The following is a 27,821-nucleotide window of genomic DNA, read 5'->3' as shown; positions in this document are numbered from 1 at the left end:
ATTTTTGTTTTCATGCAATTTCAAGAATATATCAGTTAATACATGGAGGTCTACCTTTAATTATCTAGTAGAGCAAAATAAACCACTCCCCCTTACCCAAGAAATAAAAAGAAAATAATGGATAAGGGGAGTTTATTATGATTTTAGTGGTTACCTTAGGCTAGGTTAGGTTATGTTATATCGGGGTAGCCCCGCAGAATTTGGGTAACCTCCTAAAATATTCTTTTAAATTTTTGACCCGTTTTGCACAGGAGAATTATATAGTTTGCTTCAATACTGAGAAAAATTACTGTATTTTTAAACTAATTTAATCTTATAGATTATGTATAAAGATGTCATTTTCAATTTTGTCCAATTTTTGAGCCGTCTTGCACCTAAGAATTATATATAGTTTGGGCCAACTCTGAAAGCTTACACATGATTTATCATCTCCTATGCATTCTTACTAAGTGTGCAATAAAATTAGCAAATTTATTCTCTATTAAAGTAAAAAATATTAAAAGATTCATTATTGTAATAAATTGATCAAATTTTTAGGTAATAAAAATGTAAACAATAAAAATTCATAGCGTTTAAAGTATAAATATGTAAATACCCAGCATAGTCACTACAAGTTTAAGATTTTGTTTCACTGTTTTAAGACTGTTTTACTAGAATTAATTAATTATAAAATATGAAATTGTTGCTTTTTTAATATTTTTAAAATTTTTAAGAATAATTTTCATAGCTTCCCCTATATTTGACATTTTATATTCAAGGTGATTTTATAAACATAGTTATGGAGTAACTTTGATTTATAAAATATTATTTTATTATTCGCTAAAATATTCCAACCATTTTTGTGTCATTTAAGGAACACCAATTCTTTCACTCAGAGGGGGGTCGCTATGAGGCGAAGAGAATAGGTGAGAGAAAAAGGATACAAGTCGGAAAAAGGGTTTGCTGGGTTTTTTTTAAGGGAGGGAGGGGGGAGGGTGTAAAGGGTTAAAAATGGCATTGCTGAAACATTAGGTATACATCACTATTAGATTCAAATTCAAATATTTATTGAGACAAAACAATATATACATTTGGTATCAACATTATCAAATGATAATTAGATTTCATTAATATGTAATAAAATAAAAAAATATCAATAAACAATTTCTAATAAAAAATTAATACTAAGGTCTGAAAGACGCCTAGGGGTGGTGTTGATTTACACATTCAGTAAATATGAGAATAGCCTTTTGTAACTAAATTTTAATTGAAGTGAAAAACATCCCCCTACACTTTTTAAAACCATAAACCATAGGAAAAAAATGGGACTTCTCGATAAGTTGTAAACGAATTTTGATTGGTCTATACCAAGTTTTTCTTTTCTCTACATAGAAATCACAATACTAATATTTAATTGTATATTTGGTATAATATAACATTGGTTTTAAATGGCGAGTGGAATTTTAATTATTTCCATACTTAAATGATTATAAAGTCTGCTAAAAGTTTTTATTACCATTAATTTGATCTTTTTGTCTGCTACGGATTGCATTTAAGATGCTGTTCTAAAAATGAATTGAATATTGTCCTTGTCTACAGAGAGAGAGAGAGAGAGAGAGAGAGAGAGAGAGAGAGAGAGAGAGAGAGAGAAGAGAGAGAGAGAGAGAGAGAGAGAGAGAGAGATAAGACAATGAACTTTTTATGGCACTAGTCCCCAAAGTTTTATGATAACGTTTTCATATTCGTTGGATTAACAACATTAGGGACTTTAGTGGTTTTCATAATATAAATACGTACAAACAATGGAAATCTTATCTTTGGTTGTGATCAAACTATAAGTACATATTTGAACATTTCTGATAACTGGAATATTCTTATATAATGATAGTGGACTGCTACTAACCCAGGGAGGGAGGAGACATTGCTGTCACTTAGAGTTTTTCTTTCATTTGTTGAATTTAAAACTTGAACAACAATTTCTTGGTTGGATTGTACAAACAAGCGGTTTCCAAACTTTTTTAACCAAGGCCTACTTTTGTTTATAGTGATTGGGGGTTTATATCAATTAATCGTTCATTGTTTTATTCCTTAATATCCCCAAAAAATTTAAAATTTTCCAATATGATTTTTGGTAGTAATTAGTAGTGATTCTATAATAAGTAAATGTCCATACGTCCGTCCTGTAAAAGTATTAATGGTAGGGAGTTATAAGTGATTCACAGATGATATATGTTATTGTTCCGATAACTTTATATGCACTTTATTATCTATTCATGCAATGCTAATGAAATAAGATAGGTGGTTCATGTTATATAGCCCTACGATACAGGGATAGGTTAATTGATTATAAATCAATTATTCATTCAATTAGTAGAATAGATTTTCTTATTCGTTGGCTATATAATATAAAGAAAGTAAGTACATCAATTTATCGGCCATTATCTTTCTATTGTAAACTATTGGTGTATGATTTTGTGAAACAAAGTGGCGGGTTTAGCAATTAATATAAACACCTTAGATGAAATGAGAAATCATCGGAAATCCAAAATAGAGTAGAAAAAGAAATTTCAATGAATTAATGTTTTCTTTGGATATCAGCCAATAGTGTCGGAAATAAGAACACAGCCAATCGATACAAAAGAGCAGAAATCAATTGATAGCAGACGAAAAAAGTCCCCACCACTGGAACCAGGTAGTTGACTGAGATATACATCTATACTTTTATTGAATTGATGCAAAATTTCCGTTCAAAGACACATTTTCTTGTCTATGACAAAATCTTCTTAATATTTCAAGAATTGATGAAGTGAGAAAATTTTAAACAATGATTAATTATTATTTCAACTTAGTTTTTTGATGAACAATCTGGCACACTAAGGATGTATACACTTTAAAAGTGTAGCTGCTACGAATAGGGACGCAGCTTACAAAGGCCTCTTCATTAGAAGGAGGAAGGGAGTTGCATAAATATCTCTTTAGGTACCTATAATAAAGGGGATACTTCGGCCAAAAGATTTTAAATTTATCCCCTTTTTATAGGCACTATGAAAAGCTTACAGAAACTACTACTTACAGAATAAAAATCTAACCCTGGATTTGACCTATACTATGCTTTTAATGTGAAAATTGTAAAAAAAGAATCAAAGTTGGTCACGAGATATTGAGAGACATGCATGCAGACAGAATATATCTTGCTATTTTAGTCAGGGATCTAAAGGGATAATACAATGGCCAATAAATTTATGTACATCCCAAATTAACAAAAAATTACTCCTTATGTAGGTTACAATTAGTGATTGAAACGTTTGGACACTCAACTTAATGAACCAACCAATCAAAATTCAATAACAATAACAGCCCAATGTCCCTTCTCTCCCTTACTTTAGCTTATGTTTATAATGGTAGTTCCAATTGTCAATTATTCATTTGTTTGCATCTAAACTTTGAAATATGCCCACACACTTATAAGCAGCAGTTATTCAGTAAAAATTAGATATTGTTACTCCTGAGGAAGTAACAGGATGTCTGTCTGTCAGTCTGTAGCAAAGCATACCAATGAACTGTTAAGGTTCTCTTTCTCTGTAATGCTACCTAATTATCCATAGAAGATTTGTAACTATTTTTTGAGAAGGTAGATTCCACCTTCCCAAGATAAATGACCCCTAGAAAAAATCTAAATTGCAAAATTTTCAACTCTACTAGGAATTTTTTCAACGATAAGGGTGTGTCAGTCAGAACGTATAGCCCTAAACGTTAAATGATACTTGTCAGGGATCTAAAGGGATAAGACAATGGCCGATAAATTATTGTACATTTACAATGGTAACACACAAAATTACTCCTGTTGTAGATTATATACAGCGGTTGAAACGTTTGGACGCTTAACTTAAAGTAAACCAACTAACCAAAATTCAATAAATGTCCACACAGTTGTTAAGCCATCGAATAAGTAAAGCGTTATTTTAAAACTTTTGTATTATAAACCGCCGATTGTCCCCGCCCTCATTGTATACTTGTCCTCCTATTCATTTTAAACTTTTTTATAAAGCTTTTTATTTTTAGTGCTTGATGTTCCTACTGTCTAGCTTATTGATATTCGCTTTTATGAATGTTGCCATTCTTTGTTTTTTAAAAGCGAAGCTTTTCTATAATTAGGGTCGGTCCGTCCGTCCGTCCATAACGGATAGCTTTTTTCATTAATTTAGGCATGTTAGAATTGTCCTATTGATTTCAAATTTTGCATGGTGATTCCTTTAGTAGTTAGGTACGATTTAGAAAGCGTAGCAACTCTATAATCATTACCAAAATGTCCGTACGTCCATTTTAAACTTGTTGATTTTTTTACTTTTTTAACAACAAATTTTTATGTGAACTAATCATCTGATTGATCTAATTTTTGGTATATTGATTCCTGAAACAACAAAGTATAATGTAATAAGCGAAGCAACTCTACAATCAAGTCCTAAAAATGTAAGTATGTCCATAAACATTATCCCGAATCAAGCAGTTTTTTCAACAAATTTACTTACAATTTTGCTTTGACCCTTATACATTTATATTATGATTATTCAGTTCTGACACTATACAAGTGTTAATGTCCGTTTGTCCTACCGTTTCAGAGCTTCGCTTTTATGGATGTTGTCATCCTTGTTTATCCTATGAATTAAGTAAATTGGCTGACAGATAATGTTTGACTAATCCAGTGGATTTTCCTATTGTATAGAAAATTGACTTCATTCTTATCTTAGATGACTTTATGACGTTCTTACAAAACAGGAACGACACTATCCATAAAAGTAAAATCTGAAACAGTTTTACAAACGAACATTAACACTTATAGAGTGTGAGAACTTAAAAAGCAGAACATTAATTTCTAAGTTCTGGCGAAATTGTACATAAATATGTTGCAAAATTGCTCAAATATAGGATACAGTAAAAGGACATACTTTCATTTTTAAGATTTTTTTATAGAGTTGCCAAGCTTATAATACTTTACCTTGTTTTTTTACGGAATTTGTTATAAACAATATTGAATATTGAATGTGTTGTTACTCTACATTTGTTAATGTCCGTTTGTCTGTCCGACCGACTAATGTGATTAGCTTCGCTTTGATAGATGTTGTCAACCTTGTTTTAACAATATTTTATGTGTTGAAAATCTATGATTTATGTCAAACAGTTTTAAATATGTTTCAACGGCGGAGCTTCTCTATTATATTCTTTAAGTTTTTATCTTGGTTAGTTGGTCGATTGGTAATGCAATTGTTTACAATCTTTCGGAAGGGATGTTTAATTTGAAAACAAACTATTTTACCTGCAATATTTACTTTTTCAAAAACAGTTTAAAGGCAAAATGTTTTTTTTTGTTTCGAATGTCGGTGTACAATTTTATGCCTTTATTGTCATTAACATAGAATCATTTTACTTGTTGAATCAATAAATATATCAGTGAAAACCACTTTATTTAGGTAGTCGTTTGAAGAATTTTAAGTCATTTTCTACTGCTTTGAACTTCATAACGTAAATCGTCCTTCTTTACTGTTAAACTTTAGAGAGAGAGGGGACTATGGGGACTTTATCTTGTCCCCAACGTTTTATAATAACGTTTTCTTACTCGTTGGCTTAACAACTTTAGGGACTTTTTGAAATTTGATTGTTTCATTCATTCAGTAGAGTGTTCAAACGTTAAGAAGGGGTAATTTTGTTTTTAATCATTGAGGAGGTACATAAATTTATTGGCCATTGTCTTATCCCTTTAGATCCCTGGTTGTTAAACTTCGTGATATATTCATTTGTGTTTATAAGTGGAGGGCATTTAAAAACTTTTTAACGTTTGCCAGTTCATATATTCATAACACAATGAGAAGATGATTAAAGCCCCTCAACAGATTATGACGTCATACGATAGAATAGCCAATGAGAGGCCAGTATACACTGTAATTGACCAAAATGGTAAAATTTATGCTGGCCTCTCATTGGTTATTTTATCGTATGACGTCATAATCTGTGGAGGGACTTTAATCATCTTTCACAATGAATGCAAAAAGGGAGATAAATAATCTGAGAACAAGGATAAAAATATTCATTTAAGTAAAGCAGACAGGCATAGTCATATAAACACACAGTAACAATTATAGAGTACTTATAGTAGAAATTATTATTAAAATTTCAACAAAAAAATAAAGGTAATTTGTTTTCTCGTATTCATTCGAATCCAGTGGATAAGAACAGGTTATCATACATACTGAAAAATTTTGTCTAGCACCGTATTATATCCAGTTTTCTACAAATATTAAAATGTACAATCATAATACTAAAACCAGTTTTTTTAGACCGTGCCCTCGGCATCTCGGGGCTAACATAACCATTGTTTTTTTTGCTTTTTTTTAAATCAGCATATTACATATATGTTATTTTTATCCACTTATATGTGAAGGATCGGTTCAGCGGTTACCGAGATCTTCATACGGAGATAGGGACAGAGGACCATCGTTTTATATTAATTATTCTGTTTTTTTTTTCAGTGTCAAGCAGTGGATTAGGAATCTCGGGAATGTCCTTATTTATCAAGACTTCAGTAAGGTAAACATTTAGATAGATAGAATGATAAATCCTATTGTATAAAACAGTAAGGCCTTTTTTGTCTGAAGCTTAAGATCTCAATAACCACTGAATTTTGAATCTCAATTTTTTTCAAATTATATATCCCTTGCTTATTAACACTTGTATACATCTATTAAAGATAATAGTAAATAGTTTGTTTTCCGGATCTACTCAACAATTACAAATGTATGTCTGTCCGTCTAACAGAAACGTTTTGAGAAAATGTTCTTTCCTCAACTGAAGTTTTAGATAAATATCATGTATGACGATTCCCATGACAGATAAGATAAGTCAAACTGTAATGATTTTGCCGGTGTTTCTCTCAAAGTACCTTATTGAACACAGAACCTTCTTCTTTATTTTTTTGAAAATAAAATCAAAATATTGTGGTTAGTTTTTTGATTGCTTGTTTATTTCTTTCGGTTAGGTTAGGTTATATTGGGTACTTTGTATCCCTGCAGGGTTAGGACATAGCAGGTATAGACCCCGCAGGGGTTAGATATAGGGGGAAAAAATTTCCTTTATTTCATTAAAAAAGGGGGGTAGGGTTTATGCACGACAGTAACTTTAGGGAAAGCAAAATTTTGCCGTTTTGTAAAAATAATATAATCACTTTGTAAATAGTTGTCCTTGTTAAAAACACTTTTCACGAGTTTCAACTTAAAATCGTCTACTACAGAAATATTGCTAGCCTTCACGTCCGCATATTTTCGCATACATATAGGTTTGAGTATTTACAAAAATAATTAATCCTATTATATAAAGTAGTAAGTCTTTTGTCTATGGATTTTAATAAATACTGATCTGATTGGGTTTATTTTTCTGACACCTTGTTACTCCTTTAAATGCTGATTCCCTTGAAGCTTGGGGAGTAGTCCTTAGTAGCAAATAGATAATAGGTTGTTTTGATCATGAGACTAGGATGGACAGTTTGTGATACTTTAATAATATGCAGTTTTGCTGATTTTAAAATGATACATTTTCGGAAGTGAATATACACATAAATTGATGTGTTTTTCCTTTTCTTCAAAACTTAAACTCGATATTTATTGCTATTGTTTGCACTCTTCTTTAGCCTCTTGGAAGGAGACCTAAATACCAAGCTGTTTGGGGATCTTTTGATTTTAACTGATACACAAATCCAATTTCTCGAGAAGCATGCAAACAGACAGATGGATAGACAAACATACAAACAGTCGGACAGACAGGCAAAACATAAAAATACTAAATAGTTAACAGACAGAAAGATTAAAAGATTAAATTGATTAAAGATTATTAGACTTTTACAGTGTGTTTTTTTTATGAGAACTTTTTGAAAGCAATTTTACCCCACTTAAAGTTATCAGAATTTAATGATTAATGGCTTATTTTCTTCGTTTTTTAATGCAATTAATAGAACAACAAAAAAATATTTCAGTTTTTATTTAAAAAGTACAGTAAAATTTAAAATTCCAAACTTAGGTGTCAACATCTAAAAATAGTTTTAGCGCATTTTTCTTATGCTCAAATATTCAACCTTTTGCAAGAATGGCTGCCAAAAACTTCAAAGTTGAGATATAGAGCAAAAAATGTATACAGATATCATTAGGAACATGTACTAGAACATATTAAAGTTTGAAGGTCATATCTCAACCAGGGAGGGAGTACTGGCCCCCAAAATTCGACTACAGAAAATCCAATTTTTTTCTTGCAAAGGGTAGTTGATTTAGGCATAAGAATAATGCGCTAAAACCATTTTTAGATGTTGACACCTAAGTTTGGAATTTTAGATTTTACTGTACTTTTTAAATAAAAACTGAAATATTTTTTTGGTGTTCTATTAATTGCATTAAAAAACGAAGAAAATAAGCCATTAATCATTAAATTCTGATAACCATAAGTGGGGTAAAATTGCTTTCAAAAAAGTTCTCATAAAAAAAACACACTGTATTTGAATTAACAGACGAAAAAACAAAAATACAAACTAACAGAAAACATATGATAGAATGGACAATCTACAGTTTGATGGATAATCACTCAGACGTAAGTTTCATGAATACTTGCAAATTTGACTGCTTTTTAAAAACACTAGAAATAACACTATACACAATGAATGGTAGAAAACAGGAATAAGTATAGCCAACAGTAACAGTAACAGTAACAAGCCCTTTTCACTCCACAGGGGGGAGCATAGGCCGCTGACAATTCGTCAGTGTTTCTGTAACAATGTGGCTTATGGATATGGGATAGGGTTGTCAGCCCTAAGCCCTAAGTATAGCCAACAAGCGAAATAAATCTCAAATAATAAGGTCGACAGCTGAAAATCACGCATAGGTTTCGTGATTTTTTCCGAATTAATTTCGTTGTTGGTTTAAGGTTGGTTGAAAATCATGGATTGCGGGATAAAATTTATAATGGTATTTTAATAAATCCTATAATTCTTTGCGCTAAAATTCCCAAATATTTTTTGGGGTGTGGGTGGGGGGAACTATCCCTTTTCTCTCTGTTACGAAATATAAAAACGTGGGGTACTTAAGAACTAGCTAAATGCGCCCCTAATTGCGTAAAATTTACCACTTAAACTTAAAATTATATCCACTTTGTTTGTTCAACTACGAATGATACAGGGCCTATATTTTTATAACATTTTATAAAAAAAATAGCCTAAAACCTATCTGCCTTGTTATTATACCAAGATTTTAAAGAATGTTTATTATCGGATGAGCCGTTTACGAGATCTATACTCCGGGTGTAAAATACTTTTAAGTTTATATTCGATTTTAAAAACTAAATGACACTTGGGGTATAGGTTATTTCTATATTTTGTACTAGCGACTACGGCTCTAGAGTACTCTAGAGGGAGTATTTTTTTCTGAGGGCGATTTATCTTGGGATGGATAATGTACCTGTGCCCAAAATAAATATAAATCTTCCCTTATAAAAAGCTAAACTGTAATGGAGAACCATATTGGTTCAGCGGATAGCAAGATTCTGTGCTCAGGGAGTAAGGAAAGAGACAATGGATCGAATATTTAATTTTTATGAGTCAAAGTACTTTGGGTACTGACTTAAAAGGGAATGTGCAAGAATTTAGCAGGTTCTGGCTGACTTTGGGTACTAGCGCATCATTGCCGCTAACTCGCTGAGTTAGTTTTGAATATAGCAGACAAATATCAATAAACTTAATTTCTAGCAGACTTTCTTTTTTAGAACTTTCTTCTTATATTATAGTTTTCTAAATTTGATCAATTTGATTTACAATTTTCTTCAAATTTTCTGGATAAATCTGGATATCATGGCTTTTCAGTGAAAACTCTTAAATTGAATTAATTGCCCATTTTCCCCTCCCTTACTCCCTGGACAATCATCCTATTTAAGTATAATGCTATGTTACAATGAAAGTATCCATGCTTGTAAATGTTTTGTAATAATGTTGGCAAAAATGAGAAAAATTTAATCTAAGAAGGGAAAACTATTTCTTTACACAAACAAATTGGCAGTTTAGAGTTCTTAGGGAGTTCAAATAAAACAACAAACGTTTTATATAACAGTATAAAACCCTTTTTTTAGAATCTTGACTTTGTAGTTTGAGGGCTATTTTTAACCGGAGAAAAGGGGGTAAATCAAATCTTCCCCTGGGATCTAAAGGGATAAGACAATGGCCGATAAATTGATGTACATCCCCAATGTTAATTAGTAGCTCATACGTTTAAACATTAACTTAATGAACCAACCGATCTAATTCTAATAAGTCTCCAAAGTTCAAAGAAAACGTTAATACAAAACTTTGGGGACCACTGTAGTAAATAGCCCATTGACCCCTACCTCCCTGAATCTCAACCTTTCCTCCCAAACAATAAAAAGAAGTGATGACAAAACATATAATCTAACAAGGATGACAACATCCATAAAAGCGAAGCACTGAAACGGTAGGACAAACGGACATTAACACTTGTATAGTGTCAGAACTGAATAATCAGAATATAAATGTATACGATTTGAAGCAAAATTGTAAGTAAATTTGTTGAAAAACTGCTTGATACAGGATAATGTTTATGGACATACTTACATTTTTAGGACTTGACTATGGAGATGCTTCGCTTATAACAGTATACTTTGTTGTCCCAGGAGTCAATATACCAAAAATCAGATCAATCGGATAATTAGATCCCATAAAAATTAGTTGTTAAAAATTTTAAAAATCAACATGTTTCAAATGGACGTACGGACATTCTGGTAATGATTTTAGAGTTGCTACGCTTTCTAAAGCATACTTAACTATTAAAGGAATCACCATGCAAAGTTTGAAATCGATAGGACAATTCTAACATGCATAATTAACGAAAAAAGCTATCCGTTACGGACGGACGGACGGACCGACCATAATTATAGAAAAGCTTCGCTTTTAAAAATACTTAATTTTAAATTATGTTGTAAGAACACAAATAAGAAAAAAGGGAAATAATGGATTTTTTTCTGCCATTCTCTTACAAGAAGTAATAAAATTTTTAATTTCATAGAAAATGGTCATGATAAGGTTGTGACAAAAGAACCGACGGACAAAATAAGTTATAGGAAGTAGTAGATGCTCAGGAAAATCAAATTAATTAAATCATTTTAGAATGTAAGATCTATGGGAAAAAAATAAACTTTTTTTTAATCAGACCCATCTCTTTAATAGCTACTAATGTATAGGTTTCGTGTTTTTTTGACAATCTTGATATTTTTCATTCTTATGTCTTCCTTTTCTCTTTCTTTTTCTTTCCCTCTTTTTTATGATCTGTGAAAATTTAATTGTTAAATTACTTTGTCTGTTTGTCAATCCACGAAATTTTTACTCAGTTACTTTTAGAAAATGTCATCCTTGTTTTTTTAGGGAGTTAGGGTGGAGGATCGGGCTCCAGGCGGTCACTGGTACAGTTGCCCTCACATTTATATTAGGTAATTTTTATAATTTTCATTTTTATATTTACAGTGGTTGGTTATTGATTTCAGTGACATCAGTTAAAAAACCAACCCTTTGATTGTATAGCCTTTGTCTCTTGCATTTGTATTAGGTAATTTTTATTATTTTCATTCTTATATTCAATGGGATTGGTAATTGATTACTTTGACATCCGTTAAAAAATGTTTTATTGCAGAGCCTTTGTCTCGAAATCATATGCAGGCAGAAAGGGTTGTCACAATCGTCTAGATATTGAAATTTTTTAGGCCTACCTACCCTTTTTAAACTGTTTTTAACCTATTTTTGAATGGGGGGTCAAAAATATACTAGGACACCTATAGAATCAGACTGCAGAGCCCAAATTTGAATTAAGTCCCCAATAAACTTTTTTTGGGGGATTTAAGAATTAATTTTTAGTGTTGCTGTAATCATTTTGACCCAAGCAAAAGCTCTTTTTTTACTTCGGGTAATATTGTGGATTACAGAACATTTTTATATAATTCACTTTATATTGATACAAAAAAAAACATTACTCTGTTCATTGAAAACAATTTTTTTTCCAAAACAATTAATTTCATTGAAAAATCTAACATTTACAATAAAACAAATAATTCTGAAATCTAACCAATAGGAAGTCTTGTTTTATATAATTCTTTACAATTCAAAAAAAGAGTGTTTTCACAAAGTGACGTATTTCCAATGTAGTTAAATATTTTTTATTTAATTAAAATGAAAAGAATGAAAACCATACACATGAAAGATACATACTTTTTAAAATTATTTTAAAAGATAAGTTTGAATAATCTTATTTTATAACACATTTGTATATGTGACAAAAATAAATTTGTTGTATTGCATAAACATTTGTTGTCATTTAACCCTTTACAGCCATTTTTTATGTTTTTAAAATAAGTGAGAGAACACAAACATGTTAATGTTAATTCGTTGATATATTATAAAGAGTTAACTTTTTAGTGAATTTTTATAGTAAAATCATAAGGCCTAATTTTACTCTATACCAGAATACAATATTTATGAAGCAAAACACTCTAAAAGCTACGAATTTTACCCAAATAAAAAAAAGACCTTTTGCTTCGGTCAAAATGATCACGGCAACAGTAAAAATTAATATTTAAATCCCCCCAAAAAGTTTATTGGGGACTTAATTCAAATTTAGGCTCTGCAGTCTCATTCTACTGGTGTCATAGTATATTTTTCATATACGTTTTAAAAATAGGTTAAAAACAGTTTAAGGTTTTTAAAGGTTCACACCCCTCTAGAAAATACCCAGTGCACGCCAATGCTTGAAAGCAAATTGTAGATGACAAAAGATTACGCCTGTTTAGTTATTAAGGCATTCCCGTAGTACATCATACACTTAAGATTGCAGCAGTATATACCAATTAACGTATGACGCTTTTTGGTCAAGATTCGAACCCTATCCCACTTATCAATAGGCGCTCGATTGATCTTGATTACCTGAATTATATTAAGACAAGTTTGTAATTAATTTCATAATTTGTAATTATTCCCAAAGTTCCATAATTAATGTCTTCAACTTGTAAGTTTAATCTATCAACAAACTTATTAATACGTCTACAGATTTGGCCAAAGTTTGAATAATGTGTGCTTTCCCTCAAAATGCCAATCGAGTACTGAAACCCCCTCTACTTATTTTTTTTTTAAATGAAAAATAAGCCCAATGCTGGATCCCTTACATTATACCTACAGTACCCTAACCCTGCAGGGCTACCCAGTACTCAATATAACCTAACCTAACCAGTAAAAAAATAAACCTATTATCATCAAAAGTAAGGGGTGAGATGTTTTTTTTCCTCAACAAGCATTTTGAGGAAATACTCTGAATAATGTATAGATTTGATTTATTAGCACTATTATGTAGGAGAGATAGTAAAGCAGAAAAATATAAAGATTAATAAAACTTAAATTGATATTGGTAACTGGTGTTTTCATTCCCTTTATTATACCTTCTCGTTACAGGAATCTCAATCCAAAATTAGAATCATGGAAAGAAAACGAAGTACTGGGTTTAGTCGTATTTTCACAGTAGCTTTTCTAGCCCCTGCGGGGCAATTATTGGCCTAACTTAAAATAAAAGCTACTGTGAAAATATGAGGAAATTCGCTACTTCGTTTGCTTTCCATGATCCAAGAATTGTTATCTTAAGCGAAAACCATCTTTATTATTAGGAATGTTCTACAGATCAGCAACCCTGTACCATCCACAACGAAGAGCCATCCTTCACCTGAAGAATCAAAAAAGAAAGATCAAAGATAAAAATAAATCCCAGGAAAATTGTATTTATATTTTTTACTAAAAGTGAAGTGCTGGAAAGTGTCATGTGTGACGTCATACAAAAATGGCTAAAAAGGAGGAATAAGAGAAGAAGAGGGAAAGGAAACCCTAAAAAAAAGAGATTTAGACGTATTTTTATGACATAATACAAAAGTTACAATTTACGTCATATTCCTTTGAAATATGACGTCAATCAATTGCAACCATAAACATCATGGCAAGTTAGAAATTAACGGTTTGATTAAGAATTTTCCTAAATCAATGATATGGGCTATCCGTTAAAGACGGACCAACCCTAAATGTAGAAAAGCTTACCTTTAAAAAAAACATATATCTAGTTGCTATAAAACTTTGTTAAATTTTCCTTGTTTTTTAATGAAAGATAATACATGTCATCACTTTTCATAAGATACAGACAAACTTACACGTTAGACTTATAGGGAAGCTTCGCTGACAGCTTATACCAACAACAAAATTAATTCGGGGGGAAAATCACGAAACCTATACGTGACTAAAAGCTGCCGTTGGGGGGAAACACATTGTAAAATTGATGCAACCCAAATATTATTTTAGATTTTTTTCCCTTGTTGCCTATTCCTGCTTTGCTAATCATCTAAAAATATGATTTTTGAAATAGGAGGATAAACCGCCATTCTTTGACTTTTCATGTCTCAAATCCAAAACTGTTCAAATAATACTTGGTAAGTTGTATATAAAGTAAAAATTAATTTAGATGACTGACAGACAATAGTAGTCAAACAAAAGAACTTCTTTCCTTTCGCCTGTTAATGAAATTTCTAGTTGAATTTTAGACGTCTAATTCGTATAGCAGCTGTGAAAATATAATTCCTAACCTTGATTTTTGCTCCAAAGCTGGTATTTTCAGCTTATGCAACGGCCAACCAAGGTTATGAAAGTACCAAACTATGCATAAAAATATGTGAATATGTGTAATAATTTTATTATTATTATTTTGTATGCTTATGTTGACATACATATCTATCTATCTAACGTGAAATAGACTGACAACGTGAGTTATATTGCAAAAAATCTTATAAAAAATAATAAGCCTAACTCAAAAAGCAGCCGATATAATTTACAGCACTATGAATGGCCAAATAGACATGCGGACAGACAAAGTGAATATAGAATAGAATAGCTGCTCATTTATGTTTCTCATGTTTAAACACCAGAAAAATAGCAATATTTTTACAGTTCGTTGCCTCATATTGTGTATTTTTTTCAGTTTCTACAGCTTTGGGAGGTTTAGGGATCAACACACCCCTCTATTATCTGGTAATTATTATATTGCAATATTTTTATGGAATTATTAAAAGCAATAATATTGAAACTCTTGATTATTATATACAAAATAAAAGACTTTAATTCATAATTTTGGGGGGGGGGGGAGGATTCCTACAATCCTTTTTTCAGGGAGCGGAGGGGCTTAAGGTGCCCGAAACTTTTTCTTTCTAAGATCAACAATGACTCTTGTAAGATATCTTTTGACAATAGTAGACCTTCTTTACACAACTTAGAATATATTAGGTGATTTAAATATATAAGGTTTCGTGATTTTTCTTTATTCTGATATTATTGATAGCTCATATGTTATCTGTCCTTTCAGGCCCATCAAGCAAGTAAGGAGGGCATTAATGATACGCAAGTTATTCTTCTTCAGGCATATTTAGGTAATGTTGATGATATACACCAATTTACGTTAACTATTTATCTATATGTCAATTTTTAAGCAATATATTTTCATGTATTTAATATCAAAAACCTGAAAAACCTTTAACTTATGATCGATTCTGTTTAAATTTTTCATCAAAAAAACTACCAATCAATTAATCAGTTTATATACATATATTTATATAACCAGGGCTCGGCAGCCGCGCAAGAACGCCTTGGGAAATCAATCTTTTACAATTCTAAAAATCAGCTGGAAGTTTAAACCCGACCTAAATAAGGAATCCCTCTTTTTTAAAAACTAGTGGCTTCGCCCCTAGCCTCTAGGGGCATTTTTCATAAAGTTCAGGGGAGAATTTAAAAAATTAGTTTACATTTTTTTAGATCTTTTTTGTATTTTATAACATTTTATAACTTTTTATAACTCTTCATACCTCTTTATAACACTTTAAAACTTTTTATATTTATTTATATTGATTTATATTTTTTAAAACCTTCAAATTTTTTTTTTTTTAATGTTTCTAAAAATTTCTTAACCATTAGCCTTTTGGGGCTTCACCCCTACAGGAGAAGGAAGGTTTCACAATCTTTTTAATTTGATAAAACAAAGTTTAAAAGAAAAAAGGAAATTTAAAAAGAAAAGAAAAAATTTTGAAATATAAAAAGATATAAAAAAGTATAAAAGAGTATAAAAAAAACATAAAAAGATATAAAAATGTATAAAAATATATAAAAATTATAAAAAAAAAATTAAAAAAATTTTTTTGGGGAGAAATTTTCATTTTTGGGGAGATTGGGGGTGTCCCACCCCCCAAGAAAATAGCTTAAAACCACCACAGGACCAATAGGTACATACCCTGAAGAGTAAAATCCAATCGGTTCAGTGGTTACCGAGATCTTAATCTTCAGACGGACGGACGGACGGACAGACGGACAGACATCATTCTACTTTGTATTATAGATAAAAGTATCCAAACGGGTTTTAACTTGAGGCTTAGTGGCGGTTGACGCGTGGCTGCCGAGCCCTGTATAATATAGCTGTCTAACAATCCTTCCATCTAAGTATCTATCTATTTTAGGTATAGCCTGGATAATTGGATGTATAATATTTGGTATCCTGGCAGTCCAGAAGTCGGCAGAGTGCAGGATTGGCAGACAATACCTGTGTCAGGAAAAGAGTTAAACTAGAATTTATTGAAATTTTTCTTTGTCTTCTAAAATTTACTACATACAGACATAAAAACATCAGTATATACGAATAAGAATACTGTCTAGTAAACCAGGGTTCTAAAGGGATAAGACAATCGCCGATAAATTAATGTACATCCCCAATGATGATACACAAAGGACTCTTTTCTGTAGGTTACAATTGGTGGTTAAAACGATTGGAAACTCAAAATAATGAACCAATAAATCAGAATATGATAAAGTCCCCTAGGTTGTTAAGCCAACGAATAAGAAAATTATAAAACTTTTGGGGTCTAGTGTATTAATCAGCCCACTGAGAATACTGTCTAGCTAACTGTATAAATGTGTATCCAGGCCTCAATACTTGTGTGTGGACTGTGTATCCTAGCCCTGACATCTGTGCGTGGCTACAGTGGATATCTCATATTTGTTTGGGTTTATGGTGTATTTCTAGGTAAGTAGGGGCGTGCACACTTTTTTAGTTGGGGTTAGTGAGGAAGTAGATGTTAAACACCTATATATGATGTTTCAAAACAATTTATTGGAAAAGGGAGTATGTCTACAAAAATATGTTCTACAGTCCTCAAAGAAATATTAACTTCTTTTTTATGGGGGTGGGGGTGGGGGGGTGGGCATTTAAATGTATTTACATGCTAAAATTTCTATATTTCATAATATAAGTGCAGTGTTTATGGCACACTTTACCACTATTCATATAAATACATATCCTTAAATATAGTCCTTACTTTGAAAGAAACTATTGTCATAAATGAAAATAGCGCAGCTACTCTATATTACATTTTCATGTAGGTGGTTACCATTACAGTCTAAAGATGTACGTGTATGAGAAAGTGCGGGCCAGGAACTTTGGTCGGGCATGGGGATTTATTCAGTTCTCTCAAAGTATACCTAATGGTATAGGTATACCAATTTCAGGTATTCCAATATTTTACCCTTTAAAAATTTTACACGTTCTGTTGACTTGTAAGTTAGACTAAATCTTATAGACTAAAGTAACAGGGTGTTTATCTGACTAATGTAATGACAACCCCCATTAAAGAAAAATTTGAAGGGGTTACTTACTACCTACATGCATATTATCGACATTGTAATTAAATTTTAACTTATACATACTTTGTACTGAAATTTTAAGTCACAAAATTTGGAAGGTGATTAAAAAGGATTATTTAGAATTTTGAAACTAGGTACAAGGAATGATGTCAATTTTAAAGTATTGTCATAAAATAGATGGGAACCCAGTAAAAGTGTCTGACTATGACGTCAGAAAAAATTAACAATTAACCAATGAGAGACCGCTATATATTTTACCATTGGTCAATTACATTGAATACTGGCTTCTCATTGGTTAATTGTTATTTTTTTCTGACGTCATAGTTCGACACTTTTACGAGGTTCAATAGATATTCAATCTTTAAGGTTTTATTTTTATTTAGGCTACATAAGTGCAGATAGTGCATCAAAAGCTGGCTATTACTTCAGGTTAGAATTTCTTTTCTCGTATTCATTCGAAACCGAATAATATCCGATTGATTAGAACCGATTCTCCTGCATACGAAAAAACTATGTCTAGCATCGTATTATATCCAGTTTTATGCGACTATAACAATGTACAATTATAGTAATAAAACCAGTTTTTTTAGCCCCGAGATGCCGGAGGCAAGCTGTTCATAATACGATGCGAGAAATAACTATTAATTATCTTTAATGATTGAAACCCCTGAAGTTAGTTTTGAAAATGGGAAGTTTTAAATCTCAGCTATCCTATCATAATATAATAGAAACATGAAAATTAAATTTAGTTTTTGGTATATTTTCAATTATATAAATTACTTATGATTTAGTGCCACGTGTGTTCTGCTGGGAAGCTTCGCATTATTCCTCATTGATATTCACAAGAAGAGAATGAGAAGGAAACAACACAGAAGAAAACATAATAAACTAAAGGGAACTGTTTCAGGTATAAACAATTTTGACAAAACTTTTGTAAACTTTTTTTAAAATGAAAACCTGACAGTTTCTTTTCATTAATTAATAATCTTTAACTCAAAATTAAACCCCAATCAATTATTACATCCTTTACCCCACAACATCCGAATTCAACCTTTAAAAACTCAAAGTTGAATTACTCTCTTTTGAGATTTTAACTTAACCCCCTCCCCCCCCCCCTCCCCCCCCCCTCCCCAAAAAAGTATAGAAATAAGAACAAAGGCTTACCTGTGCATGCTAACTTATTACATAACCTTGGCTTGAGTATGGCAATCAGCCTTTATTAATCCATAACAATGATTGAAACCTAAAAGTAAGACTTCAAGTGTTTTATACTTAATCCAACTATAAGCAAGATCTTTTTCCACTCATTCATTTAGCTTCAGTGTAATCTTAATAACTTTGTGTTTTAAGATGCTTTGTCAGAGAAATCCAGTGTTCATCCCAGTCATGCACATGACTCCCACCATTCCTCTAAGTCTATGCCTGACAGAAACATGTCTTTCATTGATGATGATATCCTACCAAATCCTGGATATCTCACCAGCCACAATTCTTTAGAGGATTTATTAGGTATATAATTTATGAATAACTCCTAATATATTTTTGATTAATTAAAGTACAAAAATGTATATAATAACGACAAAAGTTAGCTCAAAAATTCAGAAATATAAGTGAAATGTTTATGAATATTATTCTATTGTAATTTTTTTTGCATTTGAAGATCTGAAGAAGCCAGAATTGACAATGATCTCAGAGGAGGGAATAGCAGACATGGATCTTCCTGATAATATCCTAGATGAGCTTGACTATCTTGATAACATCACTAGTTGTAACAAGGTATGAAGGGAGATAATAGCTGACATAGATATAGCAGATAATATTCTTGATGAGCTTGATTATCTTGATAACATCACTAGTTGTAACAAGGTATGAAGGGAGATAATAGCTGACATAGATATAGCAGATAATATTTTTGATGAGCTTGATTATCTTGATAACATCACTAGTTGTAACAAGGTATTAAGGGAGGTAATAGCTGACTTATGTAGATCTACCAGATAATAATTGATTAATATTATTGAAGGAAATAATGAGCCAGCTAGAAAGCTTTTGATTAATTTAAATGCCACAACAAACCTTGGCCAAAAATAAGAATTTCCAAAGTAGCAAACCAATCTTTTATTGCATTTTAAAAAGCTAAATAGATTTCAAATATTTATTTCAAGGTTGAAAATTGTCTGATGTTGAGTGAATATGAGCAGAATTTAATCAAAGAAACTGAGGTTCCTGGTTTTTCTGCCCTAAAGGTAATTTAAGTTATGACAGTATCCAAAGAGTTACTAAGTTATGTATTTTAGATGTATTCTCCAGTATATTAGATAATGCCAAATCCTTAACCTAAAAGTAGAATTAGGATTACAAACAGCGGATTAGATGAATTTCTTGCGGGCTACCCAATATAACTTACCGTAACCTGTCTTAAAGTTATAAACAAACAAACGAGAAAACAGCTCCCTTCCCCCTTACTTTTAGTTTATTTGAAAAATAAAGGGAGGGGGGTTGAGTGCTCAACAGGTATATTGACGGAATATGCCAGGGATTAGAAAATATACAAATTTCTCAATTTCCAGGGTAAGGGGAGAAAATGGTCTGTGATTCGGCAGCCTAGTTCTCTATTTACTGGTGGATTTCTAGAACCAGTGGCAGAAGGAGATGAAATTAGTCAGTCATTTCAACAGGTAGTGTTAATTTATCTATCTATTAGTTATTTTAAAGACCTCTAAAACATCGGATTCTTTGCCATAAAGTAATAAAATTGATTTCTTAGTTGTTCTTTATTATACTATTTTCATTACAAAATGCATATTTTTTTTTTTAGATTATTCTTTTTCATTTTTAAGGTTGGGCAACTAAATAACCCTGTAGGGCCGCTGAACAATCTCTCAAACTCGTCTAATGGAAAGGATCTTAATGACAGCTTGGTTGATTCCGATTCGGGGTAAATTATGTTTTTTTTATGTATGTTTATCAGTAGCGAAGATTCTCTATAAATCGAAATGTCTGTCCGTTTGATCGTATATAAGTATGGGGGAAACGTAGATCATCCCTATACTTTTAGATAAATGATATTTACAATTTTGAACGTCCATACAAAGTTAATTTTAGTAGAGCTTTACTAATAAGATATTTTTTTAAATCCCCTGTACAAAAAGGGTGTTTTCACCCCCCCAATGCATGTGTTATATAATTATTCTATTCATCTGATTTTGCAATAATTCCTTGGACAACAATGTTAAAAGCGAAATATCTCCATAATAGAGTCCTAATTCAAGTATGTCCTTAAACAGTATCACAGGTATTTAAGCAATTTTGCAACAAATTAAAATACAATTTTGGTTAGATTTATAGATCGATATTCTGCTTATATAGTTCAGACACTCTACAAGTGGTAATGTTTGTAAGTCATACAGCCTTATTTTAGAGATTAGAATTCTTGTTTAGTAGTGAAAGTGTTTACAGAAATCATTATAACCGACAGACAGACCAACATATGCACAATAGCGTTGCTTCTAAAAATTAGAAATCCTAGGTGAAATAATTTTATTCACAAAGCCAAAACTACATACATATTGGATTTGGGCATAATAAAATATTAAAAAACTATATTTCATCATAATAATATCTTAGAATTCCAAGAATTGAATTCACCATCCAAAGTTTCCATCTCGCCTGTTTATCACAAATAGAGGGATAAATATCACGGATAATAAGGGATAAGACAATGGTCAATAAATTGATATAAATCCCCAATGATAATAACAAAATTACTCCTATTGTGGATTAAAATTATTGTATGAAAAGTTTGGAAACTGCTTGTTTGGAACCAACCAATCACAACAAATATGATAACAAGATTATACAACTTTGGGTACCAGTATAATTTACAGTCCAATGTACCCTTTCTCTCTGAGTGAGAGCTCACTGAAATGTATAATGTGCCCCTAAATTTGAGACACATTCCCTAGTTCGTTAGCTAAAAACTATGTGGACCTTTATCAAACTTCTAAATACAAGGATCTATAACAATCGTATCTAAATATCCCATGGACAAATTATAAATATAAAAAGAGGACGTTTAAAAATAATTTAACCAAGATATTTATCCATTATTCCTGCCTGTTTACTCTGTGATGTTTCTTTACTAATTTCCGGAGAGTATTTATCTTCTTTCTCCTCTTGATTCTTCCTCTTTGAGGTAGATTTCTCCTCTTTAATATTTCTCTGTGGGGTAGATTTCTCCACTTTATTCTTCCTCTTTGGGGTAGATTTCTCCTCTTTAATATTTCTCTTTGGGGTAGATTTCTCCTCTTTATTCTTCCTCTTTGGGGGAGATTTCTCCTCTTTAATATTTCTCTTTGGGGTAGATTTTTCCTTTTTAATATTTCTCTTTGGGGTAGGTTTCTCCTCTTTAATATTTCTCTTTGGGGTAGATTTCTTTTTAGAATTCTTTGCTGGATTGCGTTTTACTTTTGAGCTTTTTTGTTTGGTAATGATTCTTCTTTTTCTTGAATTGTTGTTTTGTCTTGAGTTTTTCATACCAGCGACACCTTCAAGTAATAAAATAAAATGTTTTCCTACAAATTGGATGTTGAACACTGAACTTATGAAATACAATAAATATAAGGGGGCGTATTATTTAAATTCAATTTACTCCTCCCTCTCTTATATAGAATTTGTGTAATTTAGACTTAAGTGAAACGTTTGATATTTTGAATACATTAATTTAATTAATAATTTCGAGGGAGGGAGGGGACATTGGACTGTAAAATATGTTGTGATCCAAATTAAATAACACACTCTTTCATTTGTTGACTGGAAATCTTTGGATAATTTCATTATAGAAGTGTCCAAACTTTTTCAACCAATAATTTTAATCCTCAGTAGGGGCTATATTGTACATCAAAGCATAGTTCAGCAACTTAGCACTTAAGATCCCACGATTTAAAACGAGAAAAAGTCTTTACATAGCTAAAATACTACGCAACGCGTCAAAACATATATATTACTGATTATAAGGGCATACAATTAGTTACAGAGTAGTTGCGCTAATATATAAAGAATACCTCTGCTTTTAGAACCTTGCATAGTAATACCTCTTACACAAAAATTTTTCCTAAAATTAGAAAAAAATATTTTTTTTAATGAAAAAATAAATAAAAAATTATTTAGAAGTCCTTCATAAAGTTGCAAGCGACTGCGCCTCTAGCATCTAGGCGCTATGTTTTAAAAATCAGAGGGAGGGGGCAGAAAATAGCATAAAACCTTACTCGAACCTTTGAGAAGCTTCCCTAAAATGTATAGCATAATCGGTTAGGTGGTTAGCGAGATCTTAACTGACAAACAAAAATCTTACTACTTACGCCTTTAAGAATTATTTTCCTAGAAAAATCTAATTAATAAGTTTCATAACGACCAGACAATTCTATTCTAAACGAATAAGTCTTAAAGTGACATACATATCTTGTTATAGTATAGCTTCGCTTTTAAAAATATATAAAGTTACTTACCCTGACACGTAACCAATATGGCTAAAATTTTCAAACTAATTAATTCGTGGATTTTTGCTTCAAAATTTAGAAGATTTTTATTTTCTAACATTAAATTGCATAAGCAATGTTATTAGCGAAGCTACTCTGTAATTTACTTTGTCTGTCCTTTCGCAACACAATGGGAGTGAAGGGGGGGGGATTTACTCAGCTGCTATTAATGCTAGTCTCTGACAATTCCCATTATTATAGAGCATATTTATGTATTAAACATCTACGGCGATCGTCTAGCTGCTTTAATTATTTGTATTTCTATAGATAAAAGGACAAGCAGCTTTTTTTGCCATTATTTGTCAGAAATTAAAAATAGTTAGGCCATTAACATTAGAATTAATTTTCTGTTTGTTCTTAGGATTCTTTATTTGTAATTAAAATGGCAGAAAGATTGCTAGACTTGTTTTAGTAATTATATAGTGCAAGTAGTTGCCAACTTATAATATCTTTTGCTTCGCTACTTATGGATGTTGTCATCCTTGTTTATTGTAAAAAGAATTCAAGTAATCTATATACATTTGATAAACAAGTTTTATTAGAATATTATTAGCTTATACCAACAACGAAATTGATTCGAAACACATGATTTTCAGCTGTCGTTGGGGGGCAACACATAGTAAAATTGACGACCTTTTTATCTGCCCCCCAAATATTATTTCAGATTAATTTCGCTTGTTGGCTATTTCTGGATTATTAAGTAAGGTGATTTAAAAATTCTTACTAGATTTGCCTTTTTAAATTTGGAAACTGATGGAAAATGACGTATTACAATACAAATAATCAATGTTAGGCTCTATAAATTTAAAGTGACCAATGGTGGGCCAGTATCACGTCACTTTTTGACACTATCATTAGTTTTTAAATTTATAGTGTATCCAAGGCCTCAGGAAGCACAGGTGACCACTCTCAAATTTACAAGATAACAGGTACTAACATTTTTTTTAAACGACTACTTCGCCGTTGTCGGGTAGAAACTATGTTCGTAACTTGGCCCAATACTGCTTTATATCTAACTAGCGGCTTCGCCCCTAGCCTCTAGGGGTTTTGCCCCAAGAGGTAATTTAAAAAATAAAAAATTAAGTACTACTGGTGCTGCCAGTAGTTTTATTGTACTAACTTCCCCATAAACAAAAAAATGGGATAGTTTTTTTTGTTTTTTGGGGGGTTGGGGGTGTCTCATTCCCCAAGAAAATAGCTTAAAACCACCACAGGACCAATTGGTTTATACCCTGAAGAGTAAAATCCGATCGGTTCAGTGGTTACCGAAATCTAAAGGAACGGACGGACAGACAGACAGACGGACGGACAGAGAGACATCAAGCTACTTTGTATTTTAGATAAAAGACGTTTAAAATGGTTCGGGGTTCCTATTACTGCTATGTAAGGTGATCGGCATAATTCCTTGGCAAAAAACAGTCGTTAAACATTCGATGCCTAGTTAGGACTTCCTGACAAAGGTCATGCAATTAAAGTGTTTGTTGTCTGTAGTATGTTTGACCGTGTTATCATGAATCGCACTTAAGAAAGATTTGGTTCTGAGATCAATTAAGATAAGACCTAATGGTGTTTCCCGTCCTTTACAGATGTTATCCAGGCTAGAGATTCTTTTAAACAAGGACGACAACATGCCTAAGTAGCGAAGCACAAAAATCATGAATCGACAAATTAATATGATAATGTAATAGATTAGTTTAAAATTCGTTCCATATTACGCTATAATTTTCAGGTTCCTGTGATCACAATTCAGTTGGATCAAACTCCGTGGGATCCAATTCTACAGGAGGATTTAAAGCCAAAGAAACATCGGCCAGCGAGGCATTTAAATTTAGGTAAGTCATTTCATTTTACAGCCATTTATATTTCGTTGTTGGTATAGGTTGGTTTTTGTCCAAAATTATTTCTCATGTCAAAATATAATGCCAGGTTTTTTTTGAAGAAAACGAATTATTGTTTACTTTAATCCACTTAACCCTGATATAATTTAATCATTCACATTGTAGTCTTTCTTTATTGGCTTGGAGAGTTTTATAACAGAAAATTTTCACGGTTTTCAATAAATTATATGTACATTTAATTTTTTTATAAATATTTTTTGGTTAAAAAAAATTTACAAGGTTCTTGTTTCAACAATAAAACAGCTGCCAAACGGCTGGCCGCACAGTCTCTTTCCGCACACCAATAGAACTGGAATTGATAAATAATTATATAAGATAATTGTCCCTTCCTCCATGCATTTACAAAACCTGCATCATTTTTATTTTAAATATTTGTTTTTATTTTTAGATTTTTCCGCCCTGGTTCCGGAAAATCAATGAAAGCCGCCAAAAACTCTAGATAAATAAAAAAAAATAGTGATTTAAATAAAATGTTATGTGAGAAATCTCATTCAAAAGAGTGAATTAGTACATAAAAAATGAATTATTATGTATATAGTGAATTTTAATTTAAAATACCAAAGATTTTTTTTATATGAAAATATTTATTTATTATTAATGATATTTGTTGAATTAAGCATGCTGCAAACACCCTAATTTAGTAGCGAAGCTACTGTATGTTTCATATGTTTAAAACAGTTTGAGGGAAACGAGCTCGTCTGAGCTGGATCTTTAAATCATTTTAGTGGTGAGCCAGATCGGGGTGAGCCAACTTTCCACCAATGAGAGCACAGCATTTTATGAAATGCCGCGCTGTGATTGGCTGAAATTCTGCTCACCCCGATCTGGCTTACCACTAAAATGATTTAAAGATCCAGCTCTGATCACTGAAGTTAAGCAACATTGGGCCAAGTTATTACTTAAAAATTTTCTCAGAACCAATGAGCATTCAACAAAATATACTTGCTTCGTTTATCACTTTTCCTGTTTGTCCATCCATGACATTTTGTGCTTTGTTACTTGTGGATGTTATTATCCTTGTTTTTACTGAAAGACTTTTATATGTAAATGGGGAAAGTCACTCAAAAATCAGACATGTGACGTCATAAAAGTGAGGGAGATGAGAGGAGAAGTGGGAAAGAAAACCCATAAAGAAGAGATGGAAAATCACTCATTTTTATTTCGTCATATTGCTGATTTTGAAGTGACTTTACCCATTTACCACTTATTACATCAATAATTCAAAATTCCTTATTTTAATTTTAAGAAATAAAAGTTATTGGGGATCTACTGCAGTTCACGGTAAAATATTGCTGGTAAGCAATATTTCCAAAAAACTATGAATTTTAAAGGCTGCTAGCTTCCAAACGGCTGAACGTACAGATCATGCCCGCACACTGTTTTAAGCGGCATAAGAAGGCCTACAAATAATCTGAAATAGCCATAAATCAATAATGCATAATTATCTCGCAGTGCAGAGAAATGCGCGAAAAAGACCTATTTTACGCGTTTTTTCTTCAGTGAAGCTTTCTCTGTGCATAATTGGATCTTTAAAATTCATAGATTTTTGGAAATATTGCTTACCAGCAATATTTTACCGTGAACTGCAGTAGATCCGTTATTGGATATCGCTCGATCATTTAATACCTTGGGATTTAAATATTCATTATGCTAAATTTTGCTATATTAAATAACTCATTTTATCAGTTTAATACTGGGAAAAAAATTTGAATCCTTAGTAAAAAAAAGAGTATTTTGCTACAGGCATGCTTTAATCATTTAAGAAGGCTTTCCTTAAAACTATCTAGAATATATTTGTATTTGTATTTAAAACCAAAGTAAAATAAAAATCATGTAATATTTTATTAAAGATGTGTAATTAGTAATTGAGTTCCCAATTTTTAGCATTTTAATAAATTACCTTTTAATTTATAAAAATTTTATATTCCATGTAAAGATATGAAATACTTGTTAAAATAGTCTCTTTTTTCTAGAATAACTTTACGAGTTTTATGCAAAAATTGTGTAATAAAAATGTATTGAATTAATAGCTTGTGGTGAAAAGTGCAGATGTAATGAAATAAAGAAACGAACAAGAACAGTTATGTATATAAGTAGCGCAGAGGTAACAAGCTAGAACTATTTAGGATAAAATGGTTTAAAAACTAACCATTTAAAATATGATATAAGATGCAGAAAGGGAAATATTTTTAGGTAAAATTTATGGACGTAAAGACTTTATTATAGAGTAGCTGCGTTACTATAGAAATCCTATGTGGTTGTATTAGCTGTGATATAAATTAATCTCTTCTATATTCTAGTCATTTATATATGAATAATTATGATAAAAAGTTGAGTTTTTAACAATAAATGTTGTATGTCGCGTATATTTTTTCTTTTATGAGCGAAGAAACTCTATAATCAACCCTTATATCTAACCGTTAGTCGAAAAGGCATTCGAGGTTTAGGCCAGAGGGTGACGGAAGCATACCAAACCCTTGAGTAGATTCTCTTAGTGATATAAAGGGATAAGACAATGGCCGATAATTTGATGTACATCTCCAAAGATGATACACAATATTACCCCTTATGTAGATTACAATTAGTGGTTGAAACGTTTGGACACCAACCAATTGT

At 31.4% G+C, this 27,821-nt stretch overlaps 2 protein-coding genes across 2 annotated transcripts in view; one reads left to right on the top strand and one right to left on the bottom strand.

Moving 5' to 3' along the window:
• The window catches only part of LOC145335185 (monocarboxylate transporter 12-like), a 239,039-nt gene extending 211,476 nt beyond the window's left edge, over nucleotides 1–27,563 (top strand). The window contains 19 exon segments of the mRNA XM_080180916.1: nucleotides 6,504–6,561; nucleotides 11,438–11,502; nucleotides 13,717–13,819; nucleotides 14,462–14,523; nucleotides 15,069–15,118; nucleotides 15,450–15,513; nucleotides 16,591–16,704; nucleotides 17,064–17,153; nucleotides 17,510–17,635; nucleotides 18,154–18,199; nucleotides 18,562–18,677; nucleotides 19,121–19,279; nucleotides 19,431–19,546; nucleotides 19,936–20,016; nucleotides 20,341–20,448; nucleotides 20,611–20,708; nucleotides 24,181–24,236; nucleotides 25,037–25,139; nucleotides 25,594–27,563. Coding sequence (XP_080037042.1) covers nucleotides 6,504–6,561; nucleotides 11,438–11,502; nucleotides 13,717–13,819; nucleotides 14,462–14,523; nucleotides 15,069–15,118; nucleotides 15,450–15,513; nucleotides 16,591–16,704; nucleotides 17,064–17,153; nucleotides 17,510–17,635; nucleotides 18,154–18,199; nucleotides 18,562–18,677; nucleotides 19,121–19,279; nucleotides 19,431–19,546; nucleotides 19,936–20,016; nucleotides 20,341–20,448; nucleotides 20,611–20,708; nucleotides 24,181–24,236; nucleotides 25,037–25,139; nucleotides 25,594–25,648 — 1,670 coding nt within the window. The 3' untranslated portion in view covers nucleotides 25,649–27,563.
• On the bottom strand, nucleotides 21,295–23,310 carry LOC145304729 (uncharacterized). Its single transcript, XM_080146685.1, has 4 exons — nucleotides 23,278–23,310; nucleotides 22,834–22,883; nucleotides 21,887–22,317; nucleotides 21,295–21,439 (listed from the first exon to the last, which is right to left on the bottom strand). Exons 2-4 carry the CDS (start codon nucleotides 22,853–22,855, stop codon nucleotides 21,371–21,373), a joined length of 522 nt encoding a protein of 173 aa, XP_080002811.1. The 5' UTR covers nucleotides 22,856–22,883; nucleotides 23,278–23,310; the 3' UTR covers nucleotides 21,295–21,370.
• Nucleotides 27,564–27,821: the final 258 nt, after the last annotated feature.

The sequence above is a fragment of the Acartia tonsa genome, chromosome 13, assembly GCF_053477335.1.
Source record: "Acartia tonsa isolate MP-2025a chromosome 13, ASM5347733v1, whole genome shotgun sequence".
Classification (NCBI taxonomy): Eukaryota; Metazoa; Arthropoda; class Copepoda; order Calanoida; family Acartiidae; genus Acartia; species Acartia tonsa.
The sequence above is the reverse complement of the archived record's forward strand: the minus strand, read 5'-3'. Positions and strand labels throughout refer to the sequence as shown.

Excerpts from the sequence above, each read along its gene's own strand:
- LOC145304729 (XM_080146685.1), bottom strand. The coding sequence starts at position 22,855 with ATGCAAGGTTCTAAAAGCAGAG. Across the intron at positions 22,318-22,833 it reads GCAAGGTTCTAAAAGCAGAG|GTGTCGCTGGTATGAAAAAC; the intron begins GTATTCTTTATA and ends TATTACTTGAAG. Across the intron at positions 21,440-21,886 it reads AAACATCACAGAGTAAACAG|GCGAGATGGAAACTTTGGAT; the intron begins GCAGGAATAATG and ends TGTGATAAACAG.